General features: G+C 41.6%; 3 protein-coding genes across 6 annotated transcripts in view; 2 read left to right on the top strand and 1 right to left on the bottom strand.

Moving 5' to 3' along the window:
* The first annotated feature begins 83 nt into the window (after window positions 1-83).
* Window positions 84-3373, top strand: LOC147048335 (uncharacterized). 2 transcript variants are annotated; one of them, XM_085927097.1, is made up of 9 exons: window positions 85-285; window positions 1033-1414; window positions 1645-1706; window positions 1780-1848; window positions 1971-2039; window positions 2215-2374; window positions 2447-2554; window positions 2627-2672; window positions 2748-3373. In XM_085927097.1, the coding sequence occupies exons 2-9, from the start codon at window positions 1109-1111 to the stop codon at window positions 2846-2848; spliced, it is 921 nt and encodes a 306-aa protein (XP_085783223.1). In that variant the 5' UTR covers window positions 85-285; window positions 1033-1108; the 3' UTR covers window positions 2849-3373. The 2 variants fall into 2 exon arrangements, with proteins under 2 accessions (XP_085783222.1, XP_085783223.1); XM_085927096.1 differs by having other exon boundaries at window positions 84-1414.
* Window positions 3374-3811: 438 nt separating this feature from the next.
* On the top strand, window positions 3812-7086 carry wdr5 (WD repeat domain 5). Its single transcript, XM_085925550.1, has 14 exons — window positions 3812-4025; window positions 4545-4642; window positions 4724-4832; window positions 4910-4983; window positions 5064-5153; window positions 5232-5321; window positions 5412-5495; window positions 5607-5662; window positions 5726-5772; window positions 5868-5943; window positions 6030-6063; window positions 6156-6230; window positions 6308-6395; window positions 6483-7086. Exons 2-14 carry the CDS (start codon window positions 4568-4570, stop codon window positions 6581-6583), a joined length of 999 nt encoding a protein of 332 aa, XP_085781676.1. The 5' UTR covers window positions 3812-4025; window positions 4545-4567; the 3' UTR covers window positions 6584-7086.
* rxraa (retinoid X receptor, alpha a) overlaps window positions 5863-12436 on the bottom strand; it is a 51331-nt gene continuing 44757 nt past the window's right edge. For 2 of the 3 annotated variants that reach the window (XM_085925547.1, XM_085925548.1), the window contains exons 9-11: window positions 11939-12030; window positions 11026-11131; window positions 5863-10921 (exon numbers count right to left, since the gene is read on the bottom strand). In XM_085925547.1, the coding sequence (XP_085781673.1) occupies window positions 10774-10921; window positions 11026-11131; window positions 11939-12030 (346 nt within the window). In that variant the 3' untranslated portion in view covers window positions 5863-10773. Of the gene's footprint in view, window positions 11132-11938; window positions 12031-12436 lie in introns of all 3 variants that reach the window. The other variant, XM_085925549.1, reaches the window with a different exon arrangement.

The raw sequence follows: 12436 nt of genomic DNA, 5'->3' as shown, positions 1-12436 counted from the left end.
AAAAAATAAAAATAATAATAATCATAAAATAAAATAAAAAGTAAAAAAAAAAACAGGAAGCGGAAACCCCCGTCGTGTGGTTGCCCCGCAACGCATATTTCTATATGATACGTTAGTTGGGCTTTCATATGAGTTTAGGTTCTGTCCGGTGTCTCATTTTAGGAGCATTGTACACAAGAAGTCGGTTGTGGGCCGAGATCCCACAAATCCTCTCATGCAGAGAAGCTGAGACATATTGGGGACACCTTGAAATTGGGAGAAAATGATGCGCCGTTGATCGCAGTTGTAAGTAGCGCAACTGATTTTAACGTCTTTGAAGTGGCCATATCGCTGACGGCCAAGTTAAAAAAAAAAAAAAAAGTCAGCGTTGAAACTTTCACAATTTACAATGCAAATTTCACAATTATTGACAATTTCGTTTAATTTCCCACCTCTTAATTTCTACAGACACAGATCAGCGTTGTATCCAAGCAACGCAGTTTCTGGAGAATTCTTACTGTACTTAACCTTGATCCCACGTCAGGCCATCGGACCTGGATTTTTTTTTTTTACTCATATGGGTCAGATAAAGCTTTAGATAAATTATTAAAGTCAAATCCTGTCATTTGTTGCGTTTGAATCGAGGTGCGTCAGAACCTCCACCTGCCACAAAGGCACGTTAATATTCCGTTCGACTAGAATGAACACAACGTAGCTTTATAAAAAATGTTTTATAAAAACATTTATTAATAATAATGATAATCTGATAACCTTTTTGACCGGCATGGCCCGACCATTTTATGATGAGGCATATAGTGTCCATTTTGTCTTTGAACTTTTTTTTTAAGTTACCACATGTGGTTCTTTGCTCTATGAAGGGCAAGCCTGCCATTTTTATTCCATCATTGCCATTTCTTCTGATATTTAAACTGCCATTATCTGCCCTAATAATCATTATTGTCTTTGAGTAACACAAGCACACCATTATCTGTGATCTATGATGTAACCCTTCCAAATGTCTGAAAAGCAGCTTCCCGTTAATGTGTGTCGCAGGGGTCCAATAGTCTACAGCCATTGTCGTTCTTCAGGAGAGCGAGGAGTAGGGTCAGAAGGATCTAGTTCTGACAGTATGGAGCAGCTCAGGGCAGAATTTGAGAAAGTTGTATCAGAACTCAAGTGGGAGGAAGTTGTTTCGACTCTCCTGGAGGTGGTCAGCGGCATGGTGTGTACCACGGCAAGCTGTCCACCTCCTGTACCATCTTGGCTCAGGTTTGACACACATTGCCAGTTAGTCACTGGTCACAGCAGAGGCTACGGTGGGTGCGTCCCGCCCAGTTCAGCTTTTGTGCAGCCAGGTCAGATGATGGCAGGACCGCAGTCAAACCCGTACGGCATGCACGCGTTTGACCTCAAAAGTCAGGCAGGTGGCCCTCAGGTGAGTTCCGACAAGATAGTAAGTAGCCCCCCCATGAGGCTGAACGCAAACGCTTGTTTTGCATCCGTGCAATTTTTACCTTTTATATAGTTTTCAGATAGGGGAAATAATTGGTAGGAATTCCGCTGGAAAAGCGTATCCTACCTGAACTGGAGGGGGGGCGGGGGGGGCATGTTATCACACTGCAGGCACGTGATGGACTAATCTTTTTCTGTATTTGCAACAACCAGAACCTCTCTGTGCCCGGACGGTCGCTTCCGGAAAGCTCCAACTGGTGTCCTCCCGGAATGCTGTAAGTAACACACATTGAAATCCTTCAAATATATTCAAATCCTGTTTTAAACATAACACATAAATCCATACAGAAATGGAGGAGACATGTTTCAGATGACAGGCCCTTCGGTCTACGCTGCTCCAGTGAGCTCCAGCTCAAAGTAAGAAGCCTTTCTTTCATACGTGTTGAATTTTCAAGCAAACAAGACGTCATCAAAGCAAATCCAAACGTGTCCCCCCCACCCCCCCTCTCCCACATGTTCAATTGTTTTTGTCTCCTTAGGAATGGAGGGGTGGTCTATCACATTGCTGGCCCTCCTGTCTTTGCTGCACCCCCAATAACGTGCACAAAGTAAGACTCATCATCCCGATGCGGCCATTTTGTTTGGCGACTTAAAATGACATCACCGTCGCTTAACGACCAATGACAGATCACTTGTTTTCCTGAGCCGGGATTGGTTGTTACCTTAGCGCCTAATCACCCATTCATGTGAAACAAAGCCATTTTTTTTTCTTCTGTACATTAGAAGAAAACGAAGGCGCCGGCGCGTACGGGATGCGGACCAGCCATATGTCAAGAAACCACCCAACGCCTTCATGTGTTTCCTGAAGGAGCAGAGACAACATGTAAAAGCGCAGATGAATTTAAAAGACAGCGCTTCTGTCAATACTGTCCTGGGCCACATGGTGAGCTTGCTTGCTACCTTTCCAAACACATTTATGAGCATAATAATTATTATTATTTTTTTATGTCCGCAGTGGAAGTTGCTGACTGACGAGGGACAGGCTAAGTATTATAAAATTGCTGATGCTGAGAAAAAACTCCATTCCCAGATGTATCCAGAGTGGTCCAGCAGTGACAACTATGTGAGCCCCACCTCCAACTTTTCAATATTCGCTAGTCGTAGACAAAAAGTCAAAATGAATATTTGTCTCCAGGGTAATAAGAGGAGGAGACGCAGCGTCACAGCCACCAGTATTGCAGGTATGAAATTCACAATTTACTCACAAAGTAAAAATGGAATTCATTCTTTGTTTTTTTTCTTCTTCCTTGTTCCAGACCCAGATTCTCCAGGCGAAACTCCAACTCCTCAAACCAGCGACGAGTCTGAAAAAATGCGTATTGCAGACAAAGTCTTACATATGCTGGGGTGTGCCTAGTCGACTTTTGATGCTTCATCAATATGGTTGCTGGTGCTGCAGGCAGCCCTTTTGTATCAGTATTTGTTATTTAAAAGATGTAAATAATTCCATTAAGAAACATTTAGATGTGTAAAAATATGTTTTAGTATTTTATTGTATTGTTTTTGATTAGAACACCAGTTACAACAAGAACAAGAGTAATGAAACATAAGATGGAAGTGTGTGAGGACATTCCGAATAAAACTGCTAGTCATATTATGCACACGCCCCAAAAACAAGATGTATCCCCGTGGGATGCCAGATATTCACAAAGTGAATGAAACTATTGATTCAAAACAGGCTTAACATTAGCAAGCTCGTCACGCTAATGCGGGTCTTGGTGTTTTAGTAGCAACATGTGCATCTTTACAATGTTCATGTAAAACAGTAATTAGTAGCTAAATAGGATGTTTGTCAATTGTTAACCTGAGCCACTGTTTGTGTAACACGTCATGATTATGACATAAAGGCACAATGAACAAAAAAATGAATAAAAACGTTGTAAACGATGGATGGATCTTGTTCATATTTTATTAGGGTTTTGGATCAGACTTTTTAAATAATGCTTTTGACTTTCTTGGCCTCTGAATTTTGCATTTTATTTCCAACAAGGCCAGCACTCAACTCCCCTCATTTACTTTAACGAGGAGACTTGTGATGACATGCAACAGGCTGGAAGACAGATGTTGCTGCCACTTTATTGTGCAAAAAGTCATGTTTTGATCAGATAATTGATAGTAGTTTTTTGAAAGCAATTGAAAGCTGATTTCAAAGTAAATGCTATATTTGTGATACAACAGAGTTTTGTGTAAACAATTTTACAAATATATATTAGTTACTGCATAAAGCTCCAATTCAGAGCAAGACAACAATTCACATAATACATACTTATATTATTTCTGTAACTCTTTGAACCCGTTCAGGACCTTTCTGTCCCTCCTGGCAATCCGTATCTCATGAGGTATTCGCGCATGCGCCGTAGGCAACGCTGCAGCAGCACATTCCCCACTTTCCCCCGCAGATCCTTGCTAGCAATCGTCCAGCGGCGAACCAATACGGCTCTCCCCAATTGTCCTAACTCTAAAATAAATGCACATAGTCTGAGCGGTGCTTTATGAAGAGCAGCAATCGGACGCTCAAACTCCGTTAAATCCCGGTGAGTATTGATGTTTTTACGACGCCTCATTGTGTGCAATGAGGGCCCCTCCATATTGGCTAACTCAGTTTGTCAACAGCAGCAGTCGGCTACATAACCACTTGCAGTTTGCGCCTCTTGCATCTAAGTATAAATTCAGAAAACGTCGAGGTTGCAACATTGTTGTTTACGTGCAAAACGCCGAGTAATATTGTAGAAAGACTCTTGCGTTAGCATAGCCTGTCAGCTTGACTATACGAGCTACATATGAGGGTACGGTTGCAGCTCTATGATGGGATTTCTATTTCCGTCCAGAATTTGAACGAGAAATTTGATCATCAGTAGCAATGAAGCAGTTTTAATTAATGATGGTAAAATGAAGCAAATTAGCTTCCATTTTTTTACTCCACTAGGTGGCGCTGTTGAACAGGGAACTGGAAAAACAGATCTAATTGTACTTTTTGTGACATTTTCCACCACATTATGTTTGAGTGAGTCACTCTTGTTTATGCTGTAATGACAAATGCCGCTCCTCCACAGTGCACAGTTGATGCTCTATTGCCATGGCAACAGAAGACAAGAAGCCGGAGACTGACACAAAACCTCCTGTGGGGTCGTCAACATCTTCTCAGAATAAGGTTGACTAAATAAAAAAAAAAAAACCTGACTGTAATATTGTCTTTATATTTGGCGTTGATCTATTTTGCATTCTTTTGCAGTCCACTCCCGTCAAGCCCAATTACGGACTGAAGTTCACACTCGCAGGTCACACTAAAGCCGTCTCCTCTGTCAAGTTTAGTCCTAGTGGAGAGTGGCTGGCCAGCTCCTGTAAGTTCTCGCCATCTTCAAGCTCCCCTATATTCCCATTCTCCCTAAATCAACCCTCTTTCTTTCTCTCTTTGCAGCCGCTGATAAACTCATCAAAATCTGGGGAGCTTACGATGGCAAATTTGAGAAAACCATATCGGGACACAAACTTGTAAGTCGGTCGGTCAGTGACTTAACTCAGATTGATACAAAAGTCGCTTAATGTGATCAAATTTACCTGCGACTCTACAGGGCATCTCCGACGTGGCCTGGTCATCCGACTCGAACCTCCTGGTGTCTGCGTCCGATGATAAGACCTTGAAGATATGGGACGTTAGCTCGGTAAATTCTCAGGCTTCTATTCTCAGTGTTCTGGATTGGAGTGGAGGCAGTAATTATTATTCTTTTCTATGTCCACAGGGAAAATGCTTAAAGACTCTGAAAGGTCACAGCAACTACGTGTTCTGCTGTAATTTCAACCCGCAGTCCAATCTCATCGTGTCGGGATCAGTGAGTACACACTTTTTTTTTTTTAAGGACTATGAAACATCAGGAAGTAAAGGAATTAGTGCGTAATTTTTTTTTAAACCTTTTTCCCAGTTTGACGAGAGTGTGCGAATATGGGACGTGAAGACCGGCAAGTGTTTGAAAACATTGCCCGCTCATTCGGACCCCGTCTCTGCTGTAAGGACCTCTACAAGTTGTCAATGCTCACCCCTCCCCTCTGTGCTCAGTCAAGAAGGAGAGAGGAAAAAAAAAAATGACTACCTGGATCGTCTGTATCTCTCGTTTTAGGTCCATTTCAACAGAGACGGCTCCCTGATTGTGTCCAGCAGTTATGATGGACTCTGGTAAGAATGAAAAACATTTGAACTCTGAATTACGTACCGTATGACTTTGTCTTTTGTCTCCAGCCGAATTTGGGACACAGCATCCGGGCAGTGCTTAAAGACACTAATAGGTACAAACCCGGGGGGGGGGGGGGGGGGGGGGGGCAATTGTTTTTGGTGAAATGTCACAATTGCTGCAAGCGTTGACTCGTGTTGTTAATCTTAGATGACGACAACCCTCCCGTGTCCTTTGTCAAATTTTCCCCTAATGGGAAATATATCTTGGCGGCGACGCTGGATAAGTGAGTAGCCAATCTATTCTCTTATTCAATTTTTTTTTCCGAATTGCTGAACATTTTTTTTTTTTTTTTTGTATTTTGGCCCTCAGCACACTGAAACTGTGGGACTACAGCAAAGGAAAGGTGAGGGGTTTTTATTTTTTTTTTCTTCCCTGTAATAAATTCAGTCGTCTGACTTTGTGTCACTCGCGTCTGCTTGGCTTCAACTCCTGCAGTGCTTGAAGACGTACACGGGCCATAAAAACGAGAAGTACTGCGTGTTTGCCAACTTCTCGGTCACAGGTGGAAAGGTAAAATGAAACGGGACAGTTTTTTTTTTTTTTTTCTCGTTCTCGTTGGGCCAAGACTAAAACGCGTTCTCTCACAGTGGATCGTGTCGGGCTCCGAGGACAACATGGTGTATATCTGGAACCTGCAGACGAAGGAGATCGTGCAGAAACTCCAAGGCCACACGGGTATCGTTAATCTTTTAGAGAATATCAAAATGCATTGTTGTAGATGCGAGTTCCTAAAATTTGACCTGTTTTTCCCCAAAATTCCAGACGTGGTCATTTCGACCGGCTGCCACCCGACAGAGAACATCATCGCATCAGCAGCACTAGAAAACGACAAAACCATCAAGCTTTGGAAAAGTGATTGTTAAAGCTCCACTGTTCATATTTCTCCTTTTAACACTTTTTTTTTTCTATTTTTTTATATATGGAAAAAGGACTTTTTCTTCCCACTAGTGAGCTTCTGCTGGATGCAGAACTTCCAGGAAAGGAACTTTAACAGTGATGCGACAAATAAATCCCCTTGGTGAAACAACAACAACTAAAATCAGTTTGGCAATTTGTTGGGCGAGACATGTAATTTCTTCATTCCACGTGGTTTTGTGTGCTGACACCCCCTCCGCCCACACACACAATTTGTCGTGAAGCAAAATAGATGACTTGTGTAACAAATTCATTTCACCATTTCTAGTGTTTCAGAATAATTGGGCAGAACTTTTAACCTGGATATCAACACAGTTCACGCACGACAAATCATTTATGTTCTGTGAAACAAAATAAAAGGTTGGAATTTTTGGCCTTTTATGTAATTGTTCTTGTCTAGTGATGTCAACCTTGACTTTGGTTTTCTAATAAACAAGTTACCAATGCATTACATTCCTTGTTTTTTTTTTTGCCGTTACTACTGACATTGAAAACATCTGCTAATTAAATTGTGTAGTTTCTCAATTCAAACACTAGGGGCGCTATCCAAGTTGGAGAGAAAAATCCAGCAGCCATAATGACTTTGATGTTTTTTATTTTTATTTTTTATTTTGTTTGTTTCTCTGTCCATGAAATTTCATTGGACAACACACAAAGAACAGATGACAAAAATGTCATCTCCTTAAAAGTCGAGACAAAAAGTATGACGGGACAGTTTGCCACTCGGCGGCGATAAGTCGAACACAGCAAAATAAAAGCCACAGTTTCTTAGCAAGGTGCCGGCTCCTCAACATTATTGTCTGCGTAAACATCAGCCCACAAGAAGAACGGGACAAAAACAATTACAGAAGCAAGGGATAAAATGTACTTTTCTACAAAAATAGATCTTCTCATGTTTTTTTTTTGTTTTTTTTTAAACTTTTACATTGTCTTGAATTGTTTACCGTCAGCACCAAACAAAGCAGTGATTGTGTCACAAGGTCAGCTTATCTTTTTTTTTTTTTTTTTCCTGATCACATTTTTGAACATACAATTGCCAAGCAAAGCACATTTTGAGGAGGGTCACATCCTGACACCCTAACCGTCTTTTTTTCCGTACAGTTTAGAGGTCCCATTAATCTGAGAAGCTGGTTTTCGTTTTTAATCGTACACATTTTGGGCTACTGGGATTCTGCTGTGTTTTTTTTTTCTTTTTCTTAGAAAGGCAGCAATGCATAAAATTGCCCTTCCTGATAATCGCATAAAAACACCAGAAAACTCGTGGAATTATTTTGGTCTGAAAGACTCCTCTCTCACTTTTGCTGCTGGAAATACTCAAGGAACAGATCTGCTGATATATTTATTTATAAATATATACACATATACATATTAACAAAATATAGGTTTTTTTTACATTATGAAGTGTCTATGAAGGTTATTATTTGATGTCATGTTTGATTTCTTGTTGGGGGCGATCCACATTTTTTATGGCTTAACCATCACAGTCATCAAAGAGCACCCCCCCCCCTCCCATTCTAAATGATATCTGGGAAATTAGCGGCTAAAAATTCTGACTCAAAAGCTGCAACACTCCTCCCTAAAAATGTATTTTTTTTTTCAATATACAAACTATTCTTATCATGTATGCATATAGTTATTATATAAATACTGTTCTGTAAACTGAGCTCACACTGGCAGTCAATACTGTCACCTGGATAGTTATTAGTATTAATATTAATAATAATACAGGCCACCTTGCTTGCAGAGACATGCCAATAAGTCATGAATAGTTATTGCTCTTTTCTCTTACTCTCTCTCTCCCTTTTTTGGCAATAGCAAGCACAAACTGTGCCACATAAACCCTGTGAGAAAGTGCCGCTTCTGACAAGATGGGGGGATAATAAAAAAAAAAAAGGAATTAAAAAACGTAATGTTGCAGTGCAGACATTTTCCGCTAGAGGACGCCAAAAGCTCGCCTGTCGCTTTAACAGGTTTTTTGAGAGGCTTTCTTTTTTTAAGAAGGTTGTAATCCGACCCGATTTTTTTTTTTACCCTGCTGAAGGCCTTCTGTGAAAGTGGACCTTAATCAAAAGAGATTTATACGCATGTGTCCAGAATTTCCTTCGGGACCAACAACAAAACAAATAGACTGAAACCTAACCAAACATGACGTCATTGTTGTCCTGGTCAGAGAGTAGCAGAGTCGTCAGGTTGCCACAAGAATCATTATGGACTGTTAATTGCTTTTTTCCCCCTTGGGAGTATTTGGGCCATGTTGACTATAAAATAAAGAAAATTAAAAAGTTTAATTTCAATTTTTAATGAAAAAAACTACAATTATGATTTGATGATTTTCTCCCTGCCATGTTTTTTTTTTCTTTAGAGCAAATGCGATTAGCTTGAACTTCATTAACCTGAAGATCACAATGTGGATTGAAGTTTTTATAATCAAAGAAAACTATCTGAAAAGTTAATAGATCATAATTCAAGTGGCACAGCCCCGGACTCTGTTACATCTCCAAAGTATTAACGCAACACAGTGCTCAGGTCCTGACTGCTTCAAAGTGCTTATGAAAGAAAGAACATGCAGATCAAAAAATAATAAATCATGATATTCTAGTGTTCTTTTTTTCAACTCTCATATTCAACCTTTCCTTGACTCCATTATCTATAGCTACTGTATATACAGAAAAAAAAAGTAAAGCCAAAAATGAGTGAGTGGGGATGCGAGAAGAGCAAAATATTTGCATGGTCAACTTTCTATCAAGCCAAACGGCGCGGGCAAAATAAACGCTACGGCAACAGCAGAATATGAGTGGACATATGGAAAACATTTCATATTTCATCATGGACCAATGATGCCGAGACAGAGAGGGGAAAATAAGTGGGACCGTCCTGATTGGGCCACGAGCCAGATTCCCACCCCGGAGGTCAAATGTGTTGACATCGGCTCTGTCATGAGGTTAAGTGCAAAGTAACAAACAAATAAACAAACAAACAAAGCGAGAAAGCGAGCGCTCGGCTCCAATGACAAGCGTTTCTCTTTCTATGGATGATGTCAGCGGGGCGAGCCCGGATGAGGAGGCTCAACAAACTGAGGTAATCGTGCTGCTCTGAAATGGAACCCCCAAAAAAACAAAACAGAAAAAAAAAAAAACATGTAAATACTGTTTCTGGTTGTAACTTCCTGCGTAGAAAGAGATGAGGTGATCTTGAGAAGCTAACAGCTGCAGTGTTGAGAGGTCGGAATTCACATCAATGGGGGGGAGGAAGGGGGGGGGGGGCTGGTGAAATGAACAAAGGTGACACTTGCTACCTTGCAAAGTTCATACGCCATACAAAAAAAAAAAAAAAAGGCAGAATGCCTTGGCTTCTTCCTGTGTGCACAAACAACCGTGCAGATTGTACGTACATGACATAAGCCCCTCCCACTCCCCCCGCCCACTCCCAAGATGGATCCAAAGATTGTTCCTGCTTAGGCTGATTGGTAAACGTTGCCCTGGCCGATGTTTTTGCACAGTGTTGTTGATACAGTAAGACATGGTTGGATCGGTTTGGAACTGGGCCAGGACACCTGAGGTTCGTGAACACTTGCAGTCTTTGTAGCACACCTGTTAAGTTCCACATCCCGGAAAGCTGACACCCCGCCCCCCACCCCCACCTCCTGTTTTTTTTTTTCTTGAAACAACTAGTGCAAGACGTGTTGAGTCCAGTCGCGGAGGTTTTTTTTTTTTTTTTTTTCCAAAAAGCTCCGAGTGTCTGTAAGATTGTCCTGCTCATCAGGCTGAGGGTCTCAACATGACGTCCACACCATGTTTTTGTGTGCACCCACCCTGAAAGTTTTTTTTTTTTTTTTTAATGTGTGAGGATGCTCAATCATCTCGTCAAGATGATGGGGAAAATGCTAATAATGGCTCAGTACATTGCTTTTGTCTTCTCTCCACCGCGTGCTCTTCTGAGATGTAGTTCTGATTGAAAATTCTTTACAAGGTATAAAAACACACCCATAATGAAATTGTTGTTTCCGTTAGGAGGGGCGGGGGAGATGTTCACCATCACATGATGTGTCTTAGTCAAGGTGGGACATTAAAAAAAAAAAAAGGGGGACCCTGCTGGGAAACAAAGAGGAGGCAGATGACGAGTGCCGTCCTCTCCGCTATTATGTCATTTGATGCGGCGCTTCCAGCATTTCCATGAGGAAAGTGTCGATGGGCGTGTCGCCTATGAGCTTGAAAAAGAACAAGTGTTCCAGACACTTGAGGCCGATGGAGCGCAGCGCCGGTAACCTCAGCAGCAGCTTGGCGAATCTGTCACACAGCCGAGCCGTTAAGTTACACACCCGTAATTGCTTTTTATTTTTCTGCAAGAAGTGATCAATTGAAACTCCACCATTTGAAAATCGTCGTCATACCTGCCGGGCTGCTCGGGGTACTTGTGTTTGCAGTAGGCCTCTAAAGATGCGTAGACTTTTTCACGGAGAGCTTCCACCTCACTTGGGTTTGACAGACCTTTGGAGTCTGGGGCAAAAAAAAAAAAAAATGACAGCTGCAAGTGAGAGATGATGCTAAAAATGAACTTTATTATTTGCGATGGCAATCAATTTCTCACCTCTTTGCACAAATGCAGGGTGGGAATTCACGAGAGGCAACAAGTTGCGCTTTAACCTCGCGGCCTTTTACGGACCGGCGCGTATATGTTTGCTTTCTGTGCAATTAGCGCTCCTCTTTAATGACATGGTTGATGAACAATCGAGCTGAACAAAAAGACGTTTTACCCACTAATGGCTGAACTCAAGATGACACACAGTGAGAATGAAACGCTCCCTTTTTTTTTTTTTTCGCCGTCAGAACAATCCGGTGAACTCTAATTAACAAGGACTCGGGCAAAGGAGCGAAGCGGGGCCGGCGGGCTCGGCGGAGTCGCAAACAAAAGTGGAAGACAGAGGATCAGTGTGTCTGGTGTGGAGGGATGGAGGATCCCACACTAGGTCGTGTTGGCGCTTTGCTTTAATGCCTTGCTTTGGCAAGACGGCGGCGTTCGTTTGTGACGAGGCACAAAACACGGAACCCGGGTCGGAAAGATGTCGTGTTCAAATGGGAGAAGTGAATTGCGATGTGACAATTAAAAAAAAGAAATAATAATTTCATGACACAAGGAATTAGATTAGAAAATAAAATTCTCCAAATGAATCAAAAATTAAGTATAATTTTAAATTAATAATAATAAAATAAAAAAAGGCCAAATAAAACCAAAGTGAATAAAGTGTGTCGTGTAATGACATCAAAGCAAGGATTAAATGACTGAAAAGCTCACGGATAGTTTACCTGGGTTGAAAAGGACGATAGCTCGAAGGCACCCCAGTTCTGTCTTATCCATCTGCATATCCCGCATTTTCGACACCAGCTCCGTGAGTACTCTGCACAACATATAAAAACAAACAAAGCCATGGAATGACTTTGCGTCTCTCATTCCCCATCATGACTCTCAAAATCATGGATGCATGCTAATTGTCTGTCACAGCAACCCCGCACTCCCCCCCACCACCCTTTCTGTTTATGTGTGCTAGCGGGTGACATCACTAGACATTCAGTCGCTGGCGCTCCTTTCTGACGAGTCGATTGTGACTCTGAGATCATTGTCATTCAATTTGCTACGAGAGCGAGATGCTTCATAATAATCTGTCTCATTCAAAAGAGGACGAGAGAGATAGAGCGAGAGAGTGAGCTTTAGATAAATCAACATTATCAGCTGTGTGTATCTTTAAGTACGCCTCACTCATTCCAAGGGATGCGATACATCCCGAGGCGGTGACTGGCAACGAT

Source organism: Syngnathus leptorhynchus, chromosome 12 (genome assembly GCF_054491065.1).
Source record: "Syngnathus leptorhynchus isolate UIUO chromosome 12, UIUO_Slep, whole genome shotgun sequence".
Taxonomy (NCBI): domain Eukaryota; kingdom Metazoa; phylum Chordata; class Actinopteri; order Syngnathiformes; family Syngnathidae; genus Syngnathus; species Syngnathus leptorhynchus.
This window is presented reverse-complemented; position numbering and strand designations above follow the sequence as displayed.

What these genes read in the sequence shown, in the direction of transcription:
- LOC147048335 (XM_085927096.1), top strand. Translation starts at nt 995, where the DNA reads ATGTCTGAAAAGCAGCTTCCCGTTAATGTGTGTCGCAGGGGTCCAATA. An exon ending in CCCCCAATAACGTGCACAAA is followed by an intron (nt 2,040 to 2,214) that starts GTAAGACTCATC and finishes TCTGTACATTAG; the next exon opens with AAGAAAACGAAGGCGCCGGC. An exon ending in GGTCCAGCAGTGACAACTAT is followed by an intron (nt 2,555 to 2,626) that starts GTGAGCCCCACC and finishes ATTTGTCTCCAG; the next exon opens with GGTAATAAGAGGAGGAGACG.
- wdr5 (XM_085925550.1), top strand. Translation starts at nt 4,568, where the DNA reads ATGGCAACAGAAGACAAGAAGCCGGAGACTGACACAAAACCTCCTGTG. An exon ending in ATCTCATCGTGTCGGGATCA is followed by an intron (nt 5,322 to 5,411) that starts GTGAGTACACAC and finishes CCTTTTTCCCAG; the next exon opens with TTTGACGAGAGTGTGCGAAT. An exon ending in TCTCGGTCACAGGTGGAAAG is followed by an intron (nt 6,231 to 6,307) that starts GTAAAATGAAAC and finishes GTTCTCTCACAG; the next exon opens with TGGATCGTGTCGGGCTCCGA.